The sequence below is a fragment of the Stegodyphus dumicola genome, chromosome 4 (assembly GCF_044657685.1).
Source record: "Stegodyphus dumicola isolate Sdum_Otavi_A_Nest chromosome 4, ASM4465768v1".
Lineage (NCBI taxonomy): Eukaryota > Metazoa > Arthropoda > Arachnida > Araneae > Eresidae > Stegodyphus > Stegodyphus dumicola.
This window is the reverse complement of record NC_140771.1, coordinates 190,244,207-190,265,101: the sequence shown is the minus strand read 5'-3', so window position 1 is coordinate 190,265,101 and position 20,895 is coordinate 190,244,207. Positions and strand designations below refer to the sequence as shown.

The following is a 20,895-nucleotide window of genomic DNA, read 5'->3' as shown; positions in this document are numbered from 1 at the left end:
GACGTAAAGATAGACGTAAGCTCTGATAGACGTAAAGCGACTTATTGCTATGCCTAAGTACAGAGAGACTTAAGAAGTGTGTAAATGACCCTTTACTTCCAACTAAAATGGATGAAAAGAAGGCGCACATGATGCTCACAAATCCGCCAGCATTTATGACAAGAACCTCTCAAATGCAAAGCTAAATTTAAATCTCTAATAGCCAAAGGTTGCACCGAAAATTTAGTCGCGAAGCTGATTTGGACATCACTTGCGCGAATTTAACTATTGGTAAGAATTAATGAAGCTGAAGACAGGAACACTTATCTAGAATGGCAAACCTAGCAACGTGGCCTTCAAGAGGCAGAACACGCTACGGCTTAAAAATCTCAAACTCTTAGTTATATACATGCGAACTAATTTGTATTCTGGGAGAAAACGGAAAGAAATAAGTAACAGGAAAGATTACAGTCATAAAATAACTGTTATGTAAATTAAATAAACCTCTTTACCAGTAGTTTGTGTCGAATGTAAAAAAATAATAAATGCGAAAGATATAGTATGTACACAAACAGAACAGACTGTAAAATTATTCTATGTAGATATTTAAGTATGACTATTTAGCTAAATTTGAGAAATTTCTTTACAAATAACAGGGATTCAGTTATGAGTTTAGAGATATGACGTTTCACAACGTATTTTGTTTAAAAACAGTGTCTGAACTTTAATTGCATTCAAAGTTTTCGTAGTTGCTAGAGGTATAGTGAATTTTATTTGCACCTTATCAAGAGCTAATTACAGATTATTGAAAGGGAAATTATGCATATAGTATACATCCATTTATCAGTAAACAAAAACAAAGGAATCGTAATGTTTTTATGAAAAAGATGGCTTTATTTTTTAATTATGAAAAACATATTCTGACATTTAAACTCTGAATAACGTATATAATTTCTTCGTAGCTCTAAAATACAATGCACATTCTAACGTGTTATGTGTTATTCTGTCAAAGACACTAAGTTAGCCAAAGGCATTTTTTTTTTCTTTTAAAGACCCAGCTGGTAGTGACGTCCCCTTAGGATACAGAAGTTACTTCTATGTCACCTTTATTCAACCATGTAATGAAACAAATAAAGGTTTTCCCAGCAAATAAGAAGCTTTGTACATGTTATTTACTTTTCCTAGTATGCCCTCTGTTTTCTGCAACAAAATACATCAGACACATAAAGTTTAATGAGCAAATGAATAAATTTAGGAACCAAATGAAAAATAAGTACATTACGTAATGTTTGTTTTTCTGAAAACTGCAAACATCTTTTTTTAACAAGTGGCTAAGGATCTAGCCACTTGTTATTTTGTATCCATAGTACATACGCATAATATAAATATTTCATACAATATAAGTGAAAACAACAGCGAATGTGAGAATAATTGCAGTCAGGATACAAATTTAAATATTTTTTTCCATGAAGATTATTGCCTCAAAGTCTTGCGCTTGCGCACTCGATTAAAATTCCCTCTTTTATAACACCAAATTAAAAAATGAGTAATGTAAACATAAATAATCATTGCAAGCATTATTACGTATCTACATAATTATTTTATATAAAAACTGCGAATATAAGAATTGTATGATATATCCGTTTACAATCACACGATTTTAATGGACAATTTTTTAGAAAGATTCTTTATTTGTATAAAATATTTATCCAGATTAATCGATACCTCAATTTCTGATGTAAATAAACTTTATAACGATGCCACACCAGTCATCGGATCGCCTTCGCTCCATAATAAGCTACTTTTATTCATAAACTACCCTGAGTTATTTCTTACCGCTAAGTGAACCGCTATCTCTGTTGTTATGCTACAAATTATTATCAATACAAGTGTAACCATATTTTTTAATTCAGTTACCTTATTATTTTGTCTTTTCTATGTGGCTATTCTATGGGTTTCTTTTCTGTTTTGGCTTTTCTTTTTCTACTGTTGTGAACTTACCTAGAACGCAAATTAGTTCACAACAACGTTTCTTAAATTGTGGGTCGTGGCCCCAACATAGGGTCGCAAACCCGTTTATATTCACATTATACATGGGAAAAATCATGAAAACGAATCATACAGCTAGGTCCTTCGCCTAAATTCAAACTCACACCAGGTCGAATAACCAGTATATAGTGGTAACCGTTCAGACATTGGTTTGGCTACATTTAGTAATTAAAAAGTGGCATCTAAGATGTGAATAGAAAATCTGATGAAACGTTTCTCCAATTAACCCTCAATAACTTTGATTTCAATTAACAACCTCTTTGTTTCATTTGCAATAACGTTTTGCTCTGAAGAGTATGAAACGATCATAATTAAGAAATTATCTTGAATCCAAAATATTCTTCATATTTCAGTACCAAAAAAGTATTTCGAACGAATGTTAAAATGTTCAATTAAATAAGTAGTATTTTGAGAAATTTATGACTGTTGAAGAAAAATATTTATTCGGATCATGCAAAGTTTCTTCCCTACTTGCTAAAAATGAAAATCCATACACTTAGAAGATCTTTTATTACCTCTACTACTAAAGTTCTAGAAATACTTCACGGATGTAATTATGTCCATGAAATCTAAAAATTCCTTTATCAAACGACACTGTCATCAATAGAATTTCTAAAATTAGCAACAACCAGTTTGAGCATATTAATACTAGATTTATAAACAGCAAAATTTATGCAATTTAGTTGGCCGAAACAAATGATGCTTAAAACTTAGCTCAGTTTTTAGTATATATTAGATACATTAACGAAGAAAACATGGATGAAGGTTTGTTATTTCGCCGTCCTTTGGAAGAATATGGAACAAGAGAAGACATATGTAAAGCTGATGATTTTTCTTAAACTGAAGGTTTAGAATGAATAAACTGCATTGGGGTATGCATAGATGGCGCAAAAGCGATGACGGGTCTACCACACACTCCCTGACCCATTGAGAGGCCATTGCAATTTAATATTAGCAACGAAATGTTAAGACAAGCTTTAGAATGCTGCTAGAAGTATAAACGTTATTATGAAGATTCGAACGAATACACACCAAATTATGAACAAATAGTTGGAGATATGAAGATTTCCTATTAATGGGAAGATAATAAAGTTTAATTTTCATTTTTCCTGAAGCTACTTTTAAACTAATAAACATAATTAATAAACTATAATGTTGGTTTAACACCCTCTTTCTCATAACTACACAAGAAACAAGTTTGAACGTGTTAAATATCAGGATTTTGGTAGGTAGATCATGACATACTTTAAAGGAAAAAAAGTTCAGTAGATATACTCTCTCTCTCTCTCTCTCTATATATATATGTAATAATAAAAGCAAAGAAAGAGGAGCATAGCGGAAGCGTTAGCAGGACGAAGGCGAGAAGGCATCTGTCTAGGAGAACTTATGACTCACCATTTATATGAGGAGGTTATGTAATAGGCGTGAATGTTCTAGCAGGTACTGGGTTAGGGGACGATCCTGAATTGCAGAAAAGTAATTAAAGGTTGCTGTTTCGCAAAGAGCAAAGCCATTGTATTTTTTTTTATATTTTACATATATATATATACATATATATATATATATATGGAAGTTTATCACCCTTCTTTTAGACCACCAGCAGAACGTTCGTCCCGTTTTTATTATAAAAACTAAAATACTAAATAAATGCGGTAGATATAAAACAATTAAATATTTATTGTCAATTTGAGCTCGAAGAAACTAACACTAACTATTATAAATTTAACTCAGCTTTTTGTTGGATTGACAAATAACAATGAGCTAACTTATGTTCAGTTATAAAATTTAAGCTAAGATCGTGCGACTGCATGTGCTGTTTGGCAGACTATTATTTTATATTCAATCAAAGATGAAACTCATCGAATAGATCGCTAATGTCGGTCAGCAACAGATCAGCTTTTACTACTACGTCCAGGTGAAAGCCCTTCTCTTATATTTTTATTCTTCTATGGCACTTATCGCATATCTAAATAACTATATGACACAGTAGATCATATTAACCAAGCAAGAACCATAAAAAATAACGTTTTAATTAAAATAAAGCTTAGAGTTTTAGTCAGCAAAAGTGTAAATGCAAACAGGAAATATCTGAAGAGTTACGTTCCTATAAGGAGTTTGCATTCACATGTATCTAAGATAATTTCATGAGAAATGTAACTATTCGAAGTTTGTGTATTCCGTAATCTAATTCCCTTTAAGATGAAACAAATATACGCCATTGAAACGGCAGATTAAATCCTTTTCAGAACTGCACGCTTTAAATAACTTCAAAGAGATTCGTGCATTCTTACCTGCTGGTATAATGCGAACGACGCATGGTTCCTTCTGCTCTCCGACGACATTTCTGCCCCAACAGAGTAAAGCTCCGAATTCAGGCATAGCTTTGGGAGTGAAAGTTAGGACGCTATAAGCACCATGGGATGTAAAGTTATGCAAAGCTACGCTCTCGATTGAATTGTTGAGTGCCCAACGGAAAGTGACGTCACTAGGATCGGATTCCACTTCGCAGGTAACGTTTACAACTTCATTCCTCGCTACACCATAGACACTTTTCTGAGTCGATTTGCAGGTAGGAGCATCTAAGAATGAAGGTAAAATGTATTCGTAAGCTTTCTGTTCGAAAATGCAAGCATCTAGAAATATATATTAACTAATTTATCAAAATGCTTAAAAGTTTTATAATTCTGTCTCAATAAAATAGCGATTAACAGAATTCTCATTACTTAATTTCCGCTTAAAAATGTTATTTAAAAAGGATAAGTTAAATTAGTAAGATTATTAAAAATTTTCTGTTGTTTTACTATACAGAGGTTATGTACAAACATTAGAATTAATAAAAATTCTCCCAATTTATTTATCGCATACTCATTTTCAATTCTATATATCTAACACTGTATATTCCCCAACTGTACAATGCAGGTATATTTTTATGCGTTCTTTTCTACGATATCTTCTCTCTTGCACCAAACATCGTTATCATATTTTCGTTTTGCATATTTTCATTTTCTCTCTCTTGTATATTAATTGTTCCCCTGTTTCGATCATTATAGCCTCCTTCATAAGTATATGCCCTAACGTGTATAGCTGCAATATTACCATGAACCTATTCTTATGATAAGTGTAGTCAAACCCACAGCAGAGAATTGGCTATCCTAATATATTATGGACCTAAAAACCTTCTTAGGATTTTACATCTAATCTCTATATGGAGAATACGCTGGACGAAGGCCAACTCTGGCTGCTTCCTCTCTGCCACAGTGGTTTTTTACATACAGAAAATTTCAATAACTAATCTCTATTCCAAAAAAAAAAAAAAAAAAAAATTTTTTTGGTTGACTGGACACTCATAAAATGCGATTAAGGTTTTATAATGATTTTAAGAAATGAACGAATTTTTAGTACTAAGCTTTTAAGATCTGTTAAAATAATTTTTAGTATTCAGAGTTACATTATAAGTTTTTTCGCGTGTTTTCCTAACCTCTTTAACGTACTTCATTTTGGACACGAAGTAAATAAAATGAAAGATATTTTATTAAAATATAACACTAGTTAGGATCCGTATTATTCCTCCACGAAGGCATCCCCCTTAGGCAGATAGCCCTAGTGTGCTTTGCCGTATTCTCAATACACCAAAAACACTGTATTATTCCTTTTATATAACTTAAACGAAAATGAAAGTTTTAAAAGTAAATTACAAAGTTTATTATATGAGATGTTTTCGAAAACGACTTGTAAAAATTAATCCTTTATTATTGTATTTTTTAATGAAAAAGCTTTATGTCATAGGCAATGATCGTCAGAGAGCTAGAAAATTTAAATCATAAATTTTTGTTTAGTAAATAATACAGATATTACGTAAGCATAATGCATGTAAACCATGTTGGAACGCAGACTTAGATTTACACTTTTTTAGGTGCTTAGTACCATTACCGAAGCCGTTCCATACCCATGATTTGAGATAAAGAGCTTCTATGGTATAGGAAAGCGATTTTAGTTTTAAAGAATAAAATTTATTTCCACAGAGCATTTACTCTCTGTTTAAATGTTAAAAGAATGCCGAAGTAGAAAATCAAATACTTTTCTCGAATCAGAATTTCCCTTCCACTGCAACACTTTCCTATTTTATAGTATGGGAAACATTCTGAATTGTAAAAGGTATTACGTGCTTCGAATCTGAAGTTTCATGCTTTCACTTAATGCTTTAGAAATCAACTTTTTCATATGAAAAAGTATAAACAATGGTGAATGAGTAAGCAGACAATAAGGCATGTCTTCATCTTCAATGCATGCAGTTAGTCAACAGAATTCTAAATAAAACCTCAAATCCTCAATGAATGCAAGAACGCCTGGCAGAAATACTATTTCAAATACCGATAAATTTATTAAGCTATTGAAATTCGCTATATTTTTCAAAACGTCTTTAGTACATCTTGATGTTTTATATATTAATTGCATCCAGAAAATTTTATTGCATTTTATTAATTGATGTAAATTTTTTTTAATGTTTCCTGCAATTTTAAAGACTAATTTATTTACTCACTATTTTTTCTACACATCGCTTGTATTTTATCAGGAAACGGGTTAGAAATTAAATTTTAAATAATTTATGGTATACTTCTAAGAAATAAAGAATATTATCTATGATGAACTTAATTTAAAAAAATGGTTGATCTTTGGATTATGGTAACTTGGCGATTTTTGGCGAAAATTTGGCGATCAACTCTGCTACAGCCACCCTCTATTTTTTATTTTTTTTCCCGCCGCCATTTTGTCTTCACGAAGTAAAGACATGTTTCTTTTCTTTTTATTTACTGAACACTTTTTCCAACAATCTACTAGCCAAATTACACTTATACTAGAAATTTTATCTAACAAAACTGCTTAATCATGACAAATATTCACTGCAAAATTGGGAAAGAGTGCACAATCGGAAACTCTTTGCGCGTTTTTCAAAATAAGACATACACATAAACCATGTACACGTCAACTTATTTTTACTTAAAAAAACATCCCAGAATTGCACAAAAATGGCATTGCGCCCACTCTTCACTATATCCATGTACACTGCTTTTTTCTCATAAATTAGAAAAATTTCACGAAAATGCATGAAAATTTTCTGAATCTTTAAACCCGGTAAAAGGAACATATATGAAATTACCTTATCGCGAAAAAGTATATACCCTTTCCAAATATGAACATTTCCACGTATAAAATAAATAAAATATTCAAAAACTTTTACCTCTAAATTATCTATTATATTATAAACGTTACCAACGAATTCATACCGTAAACATTACAAATACTTAGTGTCAAATATTTAAATTATTTCCATGCACGTTTACTTCAACTAAAACGTATACCAAATTCCTACAAACATAAAATTCACAAAATAACTATCATTTAATTAAAATATCACTAAACCATGTACACGTCGACTTATTTTTACTTAAAAAAACATCCCAGAATTGCACAAAAATGGCATTGCGCACACTCTTCACTATATCCATGTACACTGCTTTTTTCTCATAAATTAGAAAAATTTCACGAAAATGCATGAAAATACTCAACGACTACTACTTAAACATGTTCCAAAATACTACAAAAATATAACTCACAAAATCACGATCATTAAATTAAAATATAATTAAATTAAAAATCACTACTTAAAATATAAATAAGCACATACATTAAATTAATAAAAATTAGATTACAATCCTAATTACTTTAAACTAAATCATTGCTAATAACAATTTTCAAATAATACAATTTTAATTTATTTACTCCTTACATTTAGAACAATGCATAAAAATAATATCCTCAAATGATTAAACCCTTCCTTACACTCCTTTTCACAAAATATCCATTTTCACCATATTTCTTGTACGGCCATTTAAACTTCTAATATCCTTCCTTTCACACAATCTCAAATTATTATTATTATCAGATAAATGCATTAAAAATTTAGAATTCACTTTACATAGCGCCATGCAATCCGAAAATTAATCAACACTATTTCACACAACACACAATGAAGCTTTTCCAAATTAAACCCCTTTTCCGATTAAAGAACTGTAATTCGTCCATTAATGTCACGTTTCACACAACACAGAATATAGCTAAATACGAAATTTCCAGATTTCCCCCCCTTTTCCGATTAAACAACTGTAATTCGTCCATTAATGTCACATGACATATCTCATGATCTCTCATTTCCCTGACACAAAATAATGCGTAATCGGAACTGAGTGCTTCTCACATTATTACCGAAGTCCTAGGTAGTAACCTTTATCGCCTCCAAAATGTCGCCAAACTACCAGTTACCATATTCCAAAGATCAGCCAAAAAAATATTAGATAAAATGAATATTGGTAGTTAAATTTTTTTGTCGATAATGAAAATCATAATTTAATAATAATCTGCTTACTACGAGTTTCATTTAACATATTTATTAATTAAATTACTTAAACGGAAAGCAGATTTTACAAATGATTCAGTTATATCCTAGAAAAGTTTGTAATTACGGTTTTAGTAAACAACACAATTGAGTATGATCAACGATTTTCACGATAGCCAAAAATGATAAGCCCTTATTAGCATTAAGCGATAAAAAATTGCAAATAATAAAACAAATATGAATATAATTTTCCTTAAATATGTTCTTATACTAAAAATACTTAGTTATGTTTTTTAAAAATAATGCAATTTAAATAAACTTTTGTGGAATATTGCAATAAATTATTAGCATTAAAGTGTATAAAGATATTGCTCTTTAAGTAGAGATGAAGTATTCAGAATAAAATCTCAAATACTCAATATTTTTCCTTTTAAATCGAGGCTATAATGTATCTTTAAAGCGCATGTAAAAAACTTATATTTGCGCGTAACCATAAAGCTCTCTGCAGCGAATTAATAAAAGGAAATGAAATATATTGTTAGACTACGTATCATAATAGTTTATCTTACCTTACACCTTTTGTAGTAATAAATTTTCGATTTCAAAAAGCAATTCTTATATGAGCAAATCCCGCTGCGATTCAATGCAATTTAATTATAGCATGATTATATTTCCAAGGAAACGTAAATTATCTGCCCTTGTTACGATATGTTACCATCATAGGAAGAAATATATGTTTTCAGATTGAAACTTCTATTTAATGTATTTTGGAATCAAGTGCCATTGCCTAAATGGCTTTAGGAAACAATGGAAATATACAAACTGAACAACAGTTTCCCTGGAATTCACAAATATTAATTATAACAAATAATATTATATATCAATATCCAATAAAATATTTTTAAACAAATATTTTCACAATGATTTGTTATTACCTAATTCAAAGCCTTTAAAACGAATGAAATTTAAATAAAATCTTACATCGCACTTCCAACAATAGGTCTAAGCTTTGACCTTGACCTTCAGTATTTGCTGCTAAGCATCTGTATTTTCCACGATGTTCTTTGCGAACTCTTTGCAGCACTAGAGACTGATTAGAAATTATAATTCCAGCAGATGCATTTCCGTAAAAAGGTATGCCTTCAAAGAACCAAGTCAGTTCAGATACAGGAGGATTTGCTTTGATGACGCATTCTAAATATACGTCGTTGCCTTCTTTGATGGATGAATATTTGATGTTGGCTCCAAATTGTAGAGATACCTCTGGAGGAACTGAAAAGAAAATAAGTACACAGATTCGAAAATATCAAATTTCAAAGGACTCGAAGAATAAAGTTTTGTGCAATAAATATAATTTCAAGATAAATATTATAATTAAAATCCGATTTCAAATCCAGAGATACAAAATTATTCATTATAATTTATGAATTTATTTAATTATTCATTATTAATTATTTTGATATTATTTATTCATACAAAACATTGTTCGATGCTTTCTATTTTGGTCAATTTACAGTAATAATTTGGATTAAGAAATTTCGCATTCGGCGGGGAAAAATATATAAAAATTGCAGTTAAGTGACATTTACATTTTTTACGAAGTGTCTCTTGATGTACACATTCTTTTGCTAAATAGCAATACTAAAGACACAGAGTCTTTAGAATATATTGTATATGTTTCTCAAATAACTCTTATTCTGTTTCAGAAACATTTTAAATGATTAATTTGGCTAATCTATGCAGCTTTAAATTAATCTTCAATATCAGTACTGCTTTAAATATTCTCCAAACAAATGAGCTGTAAAAATTAAAAAAAATTAATTGATGAGCGTCAGAAAGCAATTTTAATTTCCTATTGAGAGCTTAAATTATGAACTGACAATAATTTTTGACATCATGACATACTGATGTTATGAAGATCATCTGATTTCTACATAATAAATAATAATAATTATCAGCTTCTATTTAATAATTAAATTATATGTATCTGTGGTAAATGTTTTCACCGAGGAAAGCAAGAAGTCAGATAATGGGTATTTTACCAAGATTCATATTCATATTGCATTATAAAAGTAAAATTCGTCTTATATATTGATTATAAAATAGTTAGATAACTTAATTATCATTCCTGCTCAAATTTTATAGAATTTTTAATGATTGTTACAAATCCTTTCTGATCTTTTTATATATTTAAGGATTATTGTTTCTTTTCATTCATCCATTCATCTAGGATATTAATTTACGTTTTTTATTGAAGAAAAATCCCTTTTTATCCTTGTTTCTGCACTTATTTTTGTTATTTGAATGGTAGCTTCCTTTCCTCATTTCTTTCTTTGACAGCAAAATTCATATTTCTATTTTTGTATCTGTGTTTGCGATTTTACTTTGGTTTAATCCAAAACTGGGATTCTATTAGTAGTTAGATTTTACACTATATCTTCCATGTAATTCCAGTAGCATCCCAGGAAACTTGGATTTAACAATATGCGAATTATTGTTGAAAGTTATATAATGTGTTTGTGCACCCAAATAATCTGCATACGTTTTCATAACCAGGCTTGGGGTATATTCCAATATTTCACTTCAAATTTATACATTTCATTAAATATCACTCTACTAATCTAATTATTAAACGAAATTTAATTACATAAACAGAATAATAATTTAATTTTTAACATGCACGTAATCCAAGCTATTATTATTATTATATTTTTTTTGTATTCAAGTTTATCTATTTCAGGAATGGTAAGAATATAATGCAAAATTTCCGTATATATTTACTTGAAATAAAAGGACATAGGGAAATTTATCTAATTTTAATAAATTATTCCATATTCCGGTCAATCATTTTGAATTAACAAATTCACATATTTAGTTCAATATTAAAACAACAAATTATCTAAAATCAGAATGAAATCATATCTTCGTTAAAATTTACACTCAGTCACTGAAATTGATTATGATCAAATGTGAGATTTAAGAGATTTGATTTATTAAATCGAGCAAGTATTTGAAATCAATATGTAAGATACAGTTGTTTAGTAAATGGTATGCCTCAGAAACGTATTAATTTAACGATAACATTGATCAATAAGTCTGCTAGCATTACTAAGCATAATTTCTTGACTAGCAATATTTGTTTGCGAAATCAATAGATTTTTACATAAAATTTACGAAACTTATTTAACACCTGTATTATCATTTGCATTGAGTAAAATTAGAATATCGATAGGATGTAAAATGAAAACGGAAGCATTTATTTTCATTATTACATTTCTAAACGGTAATTGAAATAAAGAGCTCTGAATCAATAAGTTCGTATGAAGTATAATCATCATTTCCTTTAACTGCTTTGAGTGAAAATATGATGGTCTCCACGAAAGAATCAAATCTAAAATGTTACTTTAATTTCCTAAAGCATTTTAAAGAACTGGAAATAATTATTGGAAAATGAACTTTTTACATTTCTGAATCTACTTAATAAAAGAGTAAATAATTTTAGAACTAATTTAATAATTTTCGATATATAATTTAGAAGGTGTTAATGGAAACAGATGTGATAAAAGTACTTTAAATAAGCTAACAAATTCTAATTTAGTTGCGATTATTTCACTGTTTTTCTTAGGTAGCGGTCTATTTAATTTTCATCATTTACACCAACGCACCTCAGTGAATTATTATATTATACATAATTTAAAATTGCTGTCTAAAATCCAATAGGAATGACTATGAAAAATACTATGCTGTTGGTACTCTTATTGAATAGAAAATTAATATTTTTTAGTTCATTAAAAAAAGAAATTTCCAAATTTGAAACTGGAAAATTAGATGTAGCTACATATATATGCAGATATTAAAGAACTGAAATGCCACTTTATACCTGCTACAACTGATAAGGAAGACAACAATTTTAGCATTATTTCGAAAGAATTTTATGATGAAATTATTAAAAGGAGAAATCAAATTACTTATGAATCAACAACGAAATATCCTTTCTTAGCAAACTATATGTCTTCCCACCCCCAAAAATAAAAAATTGAAATGGAACCTACTACAAATTTCCCAATCAATATAAAATTCCAAAATTTCATTAAACAGTAGTTAAATTCATGTTTACTGCAAATAGAGCTAAACGTTAGTAGAATGGTGTCTTCTGAAAGCCTCGCGAAGAACAATTCGCGGAGTAAACCAAGCAGTGTGAAAACATCGACGTAAAATTCATCGTGGGTGGGAGGAAGAAAGCTTGAGAGATATTCGCAGTTTGAAAACATTGTGATATAAAACATCGGCGTAGAAAATAAAGCAATTAAAACATTTAGCAATTTTAAACACTGTAGTAGAAAATATCGTGAGAAAAATAAAGCGTTTACAAATTATTGCAGATGTTATTTTCAGATTTTAAATGTTTTAAATGCGAGCTCTTAATACCATGATAAATTTATGATAGTAACCTACATAACAATATGAATACCATTTATGTGTGTGTGTATTTAATTATGGCAAAGCACACTAGGGTATCTGCCTAAGGGGAGGAATGCCTTCGTGGAGGACTTCAGGGAAACTGGCTCGTATACACGTTACACATGGGGAAAACCACGAAAACACCCATGCAGCCAGCCCATTCGTGGGATTCAAACCTCGGACCGAACTACCAGCATTCAGCGACTTTACCGCTCGGCCGCTGGTGGGCCAATACCATTTATGAAAGAGGTTATTATTAAACCAACTTCATAAAAGAGATCAATTAAATAATGACATTTACTAGTCAACTACATATGTTTAAAATTTGTTATGTTACGTTATACGGAGCATTAGTTTTCTACTTCTCTTAAATTTTTGATTCCTTAAGTTTAGATTTCCTTTTCCAGCAAAAACACATTAGTTAATACAAAAATATGTAAAATACAAAAATATACAGGGGCAAAACAATTCCTCATTTAATTTTGCACTCATAGATCATTATGCGAACATACATTTAATGTATTTAAAGTCTGAAAATGCATATCTGGGGATATTATCATCATGCGATAATTTTTAGATGCATTATTTTTACCGCGATATTTTTTACGATGATGTTTTAAAACTGAGAAGTTTTGTAATTCCTTTACTTTTTACGACGACGTTTTGTACCTCGAATGATTTTGAACCTTTTTTTAATATATATATTTGCCTTTCTTTCTTTTCTTCCACGATATTTTATGCGACTAGGATTTCTCCCAGACGTTTTTCCCTGTAACCACAAAAATAACGCTGATTTTACTTAAAAAAATTAAGAAATAGGTAAGCTCTTTTCCAATAACAATAACAAACAACAACTGAATATATAATATTTAAAATAATAAATTTATAACAATAACATAAATGTTTAAAAAACTATTGAAATAATATCATTTTGAAACAGCTATGATTTTGAAATGAGTCATGCCTCTCTTCCTTTAAATAAAACTAAGAATAATCCAATTTTACTTTATGGTAACTTCCCTGAATTTAACAACAGCATCAGCTTAAACAAATGTATTATTTATTTCAATTAATTGCTTTTCATTTAACTATTATAAATTTAAATATAAAATCTACCAACAATTATGTTGGACACCAGATAGAAATTTTCCACTGCAATATATAATCCCTTTATTTTTGTACACAAATTAGCTTTCATTCAAAACGGTGAATAAGCCAAAAGGGTTAATCTTACTTTTAGGTATTTAGATGATATAAAAATCGTTAACAGTTATGGATTAACCAAAAATGCCAATATCTATTCTAAATGTTTAAATCTGAGCAAAAGTATCACCTATAAAAATCATATTGATTACTTTGACATTAGCATTTTAAACTGCGAAACAAAGTGATAAATGGAGACTGCTCAACTTTAAAGCTAATTAAAGTTTGAATTTTATTGATTTAAAATATATAAAATAATTCTTATTTAGTCAAGTATCGATTACTTAAGTTATTATTTGCTATCTTTTTTTTTTCTTACAGGCAGGAAATGTTAATGGGAATTCCCCGAGCTTACAATTTCTTTTTAATATAAATTCTAGACTATAGTATAAATTCCAATCAACAAAAATCATGATTTATCTTGCAATTTTTCTACGAATTTTAGCATTTTTTCTTTGATGAAATGATTATCTTTACACCTTAATCATCGCATATGTATAATCTGTAAACCTGATAATTCAAAAAAATTTTATGTATGTATTGTCGTTTAAATATTAACTGCATTTTTATATGCATAAAAATATCTGCTATTTTTCTCCTTCCTAAAACTAAAAGTATCGACATTACTGATCTCTGTACATATACACATAATTTATCGTGAGATAAAATATCTCAGAAAATAATGGTCTTTACAAAAATACGAAATCTAGTATCAATATAAACCATGCAACATTCTAAATGGAAGATTAAGAAAACTATAATTTTAATATACTCAAAAAATATAAATATAAAATATGATTATAAATGTTAGTTTAAATTTATATTTATTTATCAGTAAACAGTTTGTTCCAATATAATTATGCGCAGTGTATACACAAAGTTAACAAACAGTAAGATTTTTACATAATCGGGGTGAGCGCCAAGCTTGGCGAGAGTTATTTATTTGGCGCGATTTTAATTTGGTTGTGGTTTCGGCTGTATGTTTTCTTGTGGCAGACCTAGAGCTTTATTTCGGTAACTGTAAGATCGCGAATTTAGCGTAGCCAGATTTTTTTTAAATTTAATTTTGAAATACTGTGTTTGTTTTTAAAAGTTTTGCTGTTTAATATTATTGTTATATATATGTTTAATATGATATTTATATAAATATTTGCAGAAGGTCAAGCTGTGTTTGGTGGGAGAATGTTGAATTTCATATGGCATGAAGTTTATAATTTATGAATTTTTCATTTAATTTTATTTAGTTATTTTTTTAGTTTTGTTTCTTGCATGTGGCAATCGAAAGATGTGGAATATTTAAAGCTTATTAAAGAACGAAAGTTGTTTAGTGTGTTGAATTCCACGACGATAGTAACTTGAATATTTTAGTTAGTTTCATGATGCTTAATACGCATAACTTGCTATTCTGTTTACGTTTAAAACTGACTTCGCAGTGCTTTGATCTGATAAGTGTGTACATTTATTTACTCAACAATTACTTACAAGAATTGTTCATTCTACTATTTTATGATGAATTACATATATATAGGACCATGCTTTTACTTGCAAAGCTGTTGGACTTTGTTTTATTCATCTAGTATTTTATCATCTCATTTTAAATTCGCCAAATTTTGAAGGCCAAAATAGCTTGGCGCCAACTTGACCCGCTTATGGATTTTAGCCATTTTTATACTATATCCAGGCACAGATTCATTCCAGTGCCAAAATCTTCCCCCCTCTTTCCGGAAAAAATTCCGCCGTTACGTATTCCTTTGCAGATAACCCCCATAAACAGATGGAAGAATTTAATATCATGCGCGCTGGATGTGATAGAACGAATTTGAAATTCGTACTTACAGTGTATGTTGAGGTACCAAGAATCCTGCATATCGCTGTGCGGCAGTGCCGGGTTTTCTGCTTTGCAAATGACTACTTTACCGTTGTCGTCGACTCCTGGGCTGAGGTTAATGCTGCTGTAGGTGACGTTTCTATTTGTGAAAAAAGACTGTTTCTCATTCTGAAGGATCTTATTGTCCATCCACCAGACAATTTTCGCTGCAGGGCGAGATCCAGATGTTTCGCAATCGAGTCTCAAGCTGTCACCCACCTTTAGGGCCTTTTGGGATGTAGTGATGCGTACGTATAAAGGTTTCACTTGAAAATAAAACAAAGTTTAGGATGTTTGAAACAGAAGACATCAACATGTACAACATACTTTACTGCCTAAAGGCTTCTTTAGATACAAATAAATGATGATAAAAATTATTAAGGAATTTTAGTTTAGTAACTGATTTCGAATATATCTTATTATACCTTTAATGTACTTAAGTGACCTTTTCTTTTAATATTAAAATTATATTAATTCAAAGCAAAATGCATATTCTGCGGCTTGGAATACAATATCTCCTCGAAAAAACATCATTTATAAACTAGATCGCCCAAATTAGAATAATTATAGTTTTTTGAAAATGTTTTACTCCACACATTCTGAACTTCATGCAATATACGTTTTAATTGTTCAATTAAATGTTAGAATCAATTGGCGGGCGGTTGTAAAAATATGCATTTTAAATAAATTTAATAAATACTATAACGCAGTGAAAAAGTACATACCACCAGTGAGTTTTCCAACTCGGGTTGAATCTGATAGTTCTGTGCGTATTCGAAATCCAATAAATGGGCTAACCCAATGACTATTTCCGTTTTATTCTCTATGCATAACCTAAGTACTGGAAATTTTCCTTTGAAAACCTCAACGAAGCCTCAAAGACAGAAAAACTACTCATGTATTTTTATTGCAAAATTAACTAAACAACGTCCAAAAAACTGCAAAACTGCTATTTTCTTACTTCGGTGACTATTATATCTATAAACATTACGTTTTTCATGCATTTAACTTTCGCTAATTTATACTGTGTACAAAATTCAACAATACATTTGTTTACGCGTATTTCGCATAGTATTATTATTAACGGAGATACAAAATAGCTTTCGATTAAATACCCCTGTGAGGGCACATATTCATGCTCAGGATTCTGAATCTGTTGTTAGGAAAGTTAATCTAGAGGCTCCGATAAGGTGTTCAGATGTTTATTTATTTCGGAGCAAAGAAGTATTTACCTCATCTCCCAGCCATGCCTAGGATCCAAGCCAAGGGGTGCATACTCCATAAATTGAAAAGCTAAAACTGAGAATGGATTCGAATACGCCCAGTAGTAGCCGAAGGATAAAATTGCTGTGCACTGATGATGCGGCATAATGTTTCGATGATGATGCGCCAGCGAAGGGTTACAGTGTCATGAACGTTTTCTTCTTTTACTCATGTGTAACGTGTGTAAAAAACAAAATTTCCTTAAAAATTACTCTACGGATGGATGCCTCTTTTTAAGCAGAGGAACCTTGTCCTGTGCTTTGTAGTAATCTGACGAATGAGCAAATAAGCAATGGAATTGAATTCATGAACGTAAGCAGATTTTTGAAGCTTGATTAAAAACAAAGATGCTTGAAAACAAAGATGCTTGACCATTTTGTTCTTCGCAAGCTAATTTAGCCTTTAACTTGTGCTATAACAATTTTTCTTCTTATTTGGATTGGATATGTCTAAAAGATCCTTTTCTATTTTGATTCTTCTTTGCTGAATTACCTTTCGATCTATACAATCTTCAGTCATTTTTGAGCGTACCAAAGTTTTAAATCTGCACAAAGTACACCCCACTACTGGCCGAGTAGTTGAGATCTCTGAATACTAGCATTTCAACCATGTTTGAAGCTAAGAAAACCGGCTGGCTGCATGTTTGTTGTTTTTTGTGGTTTTCCATGTGTAACGGAAATCTAAACTAGTTTCCCATAGAAACTCCTCTACGAAAGGCATTCCTTCCTTTAGGCAGATAACCCTCTTTTCCTTTGAAATATTCAAATAATCTAACCTAACCTGCATAAGGTACTAAATGCATAAGAATACTCACGATTGAGACCATGTACAATGGCTACCGACCATGTTTTATTTGTGAAAGGAAAAACAAAATGTCGTTGCTCCTTTCATTAAATCTTCCATTATTAATTCTGCCATGCTGTCGACTTTTACTTTCTTCTCTTTCCAAAAATTACACTAGAGTTTTAGTTGTTGCAGGAAAGTTTGACTTTAGTTTTATTATGGCAACGCTCGTTAGGGCTATTTGCCTAGGGGGAGGGATGCCTTCGTAAATTATTTTCTAAGGGAAACCTGCTCATATACATAGTAACCTGCTCGTATATACATGGCGAAAATCACAAAAACGCCCATGCAGCCTGCCTGTTCGCCTGGATTCGAAACTAGGTCGAAACTATGAGTGTTCAGGGATTTTTCCGCTCAACTGCTGGTGGGCTGTTGCAGGAAAGAAATGTACCGAAAAAAAAAAGCAAAACTTATTTTGCACTAGGCGGAAATAATGACACTTTCATATTTTGTTTATAGAAGTACGGTCAACGCCCTAGCAAGATTTTAATATACTTACTTAATAATTACTTCATGATGTTTGCCCGATAACTCAGCTGTCCGGTGCCATTTGCTCAAGAGGTACGTTTGCCCGCTAACTCAGTTCCCTGACGCTATTTGCATGACGGCTGTGTAGCGACACTTCTATTTATTCATCTCTAAACGGCAGATTAGTATATTTTATAAAAATGACCTAAATATATAAGCGTGTGCCAGGGGCGGATTATTCTTCTGAAAGGGGGCATGAAACTTAATTCATTGTCACTTAAAACTTAAAAATGTTTAAAATTTAAAAAAAATTCATTTATCGGTAATCAATTAATTAACTGTCGTAATTAAAAAGAAATTATGAAATAATAATTTGCTTTAAATAATAAAAATAATTACAGTATATACAAAATTAATTAACTTTCGATCCCAATGATAAATGCGATCACAATATATTCTAGTTCAGGGGTTCTCAACCTTTTGACTAACGCGTATCATCTAAACAAAAATTGAAAACCTTTAGTACCACCACTACAAAGTACTACTGCCACCACCACTCTTGAACAAAGCTCAGATCGCATAAATTTACGAGTGTTAGAAGAAAATTCAGTCAGGATGTTGCGGTTTTAATTTTTAAATTTAATAGTTAAAAATACTTTGCTTCTTTGCGTACCACATATTTTTCTCTTGCGTACCGCCAGTTGAGAACCTCTGCTCTAGTTAATTCATTAGAAACAGTTATAAAAATCAAAATGTACTTTCTTTGAATACTTATTAAATACAAACTATTTTATTTAAAGATGGTACTAGACGTTAATGCGATACATGTGATTTCCAATGACAGCAAACAAATCACATAATTTGCAGAAGCAATCTGCATCGTTAATATAGAAATATAATTTATTTGTTAGCAAATACATTTGCGTGTGTGTATCTACCATTCGTACAATAATTACAACTCTTTAATTATTTTGCTCTGCTAGGCTTCTAATTGCACGAATATTAAAATAATTAACTCTTTATCTATGTCTCTAAGAATTTCGCTTGTTTTTGCGTATTATTACGCATATAATTATTTTTTTAATGAAGTTGTGATAATCCTAATTATAAGGAAATAATGCATTTAATGGAATAGGATTTCTTTCCTTAAGGGTACATTTCGTATTTGAAATTATCGAATACACATTTAAACACGAAGTTACTTGAATTACAATTAATACTATATACTATATGAGGCGTTTTTCCGTTTTGTTTTTACTTTTATGTTATGTATCTTTTTAACTGTGCGTAATTGCGTTTATATTTTCTCGAAAAGTACCCAAGTTCATTTATCTGAAAGTTTTGGTACAGCATTTAGCAAAATCACCTAACATGTTATGGTGATCGAAAATTGTTACGGAGAATAAAAGAGATTAACCTAAATGTACCATCTTACATACTTTTAACATTTTTAGAACATACGCAGAAGTTATACGAAAATAAAAAATGACATTGACTCATTAGATTCTATAACTTTTAACATTATGTTTGATAGGAGTACGTCAGAACAACTTAAAATTTCGAATTTTGCGTTTCTTATGAACATTGTTTGGTGATTAGTGTATTTAAAAAAGAAAATCGCTAAATTAAAAGAAAATTTTGCTATTGCTTAATGCAACATACTACACTTTTACGTAGCATGCGGTGTAAATATAGGTGTTATGTCGTGGAGCAAAATCTAAAATTTTAAAACACCATTCCAGAATTTAAAATGTTTATTTAATAGAATTGTATTCATATATTTGCAAGTTATACACTATAAACACAATAAACAAAATTTGAACTTATCTGCACCAGCGTGAATAAGCCTGGCATAATATTCTGAACTCGACGCATTTTTAGGGGGAAAAATACCGCAAATTCAAACATAAGGTTTCATCCCTTCCGACGCAGCTAATTTTCTAAATATATTTTCCTAATATCCGCAGCGGGACAGCGGATTCATTTCATTCACTCAAAACTCAAATGTTTTAACGCAATAGTATTGCAAAGGAAACATCGACTCAAAATCAAAATATTAAAATCTATAGAATATCATCCGCTGTTGCCATTCCAGCACTGCCAAGTTTTTCTTCCTGAAGCTGTTGCCAGACTTATCCTCGCTGTATGATGAGAGGTACAACAATAGGTAAACGTTAACAACCGAAATGCGAATTAGCTAAATAAAGCGAAAAACTATAAGTTAATAAAATCGAGAATTGTTTATAACATATTCACCAACGCTTCTCGTAATTTAGAAACCTTTAGTTTTACATTTTTACGTATATAATTCTTTTTCTCGCGAATTTTCCAATTTATTAGAACTGAATTGTAAATTGGAACTAGGCCC

The 20,895-nt window shown here is 30.4% G+C and overlaps 1 protein-coding gene and 1 long non-coding RNA gene across 5 annotated transcripts in view; one reads left to right on the top strand and one right to left on the bottom strand.

Moving 5' to 3' along the window:
- The window catches only part of LOC118194633 (neural cell adhesion molecule 2-like), a 700,988-nt gene that overhangs the window by 108,220 nt on the left and 571,873 nt on the right, over nt 1–20,895 (bottom strand). For all 3 annotated transcript variants that reach the window (XM_085815883.1, XM_085815885.1, XM_085815884.1), the window contains exons 6-8: nt 15,923–16,219; nt 9,404–9,694; nt 4,320–4,607 (exon numbers count right to left, since the gene is read on the bottom strand). In XM_085815883.1, the coding sequence (XP_085672009.1) occupies nt 4,320–4,607; nt 9,404–9,694; nt 15,923–16,219 (876 nt within the window). The remainder of the gene's footprint in view (nt 1–4,319; nt 4,608–9,403; nt 9,695–15,922; nt 16,220–20,895) is intronic.
- LOC146997776 (uncharacterized) overlaps nt 1–20,895 on the top strand; it is a 620,175-nt gene that overhangs the window by 190,583 nt on the left and 408,697 nt on the right. The gene's annotated exons all lie outside the window — the stretch shown is intronic.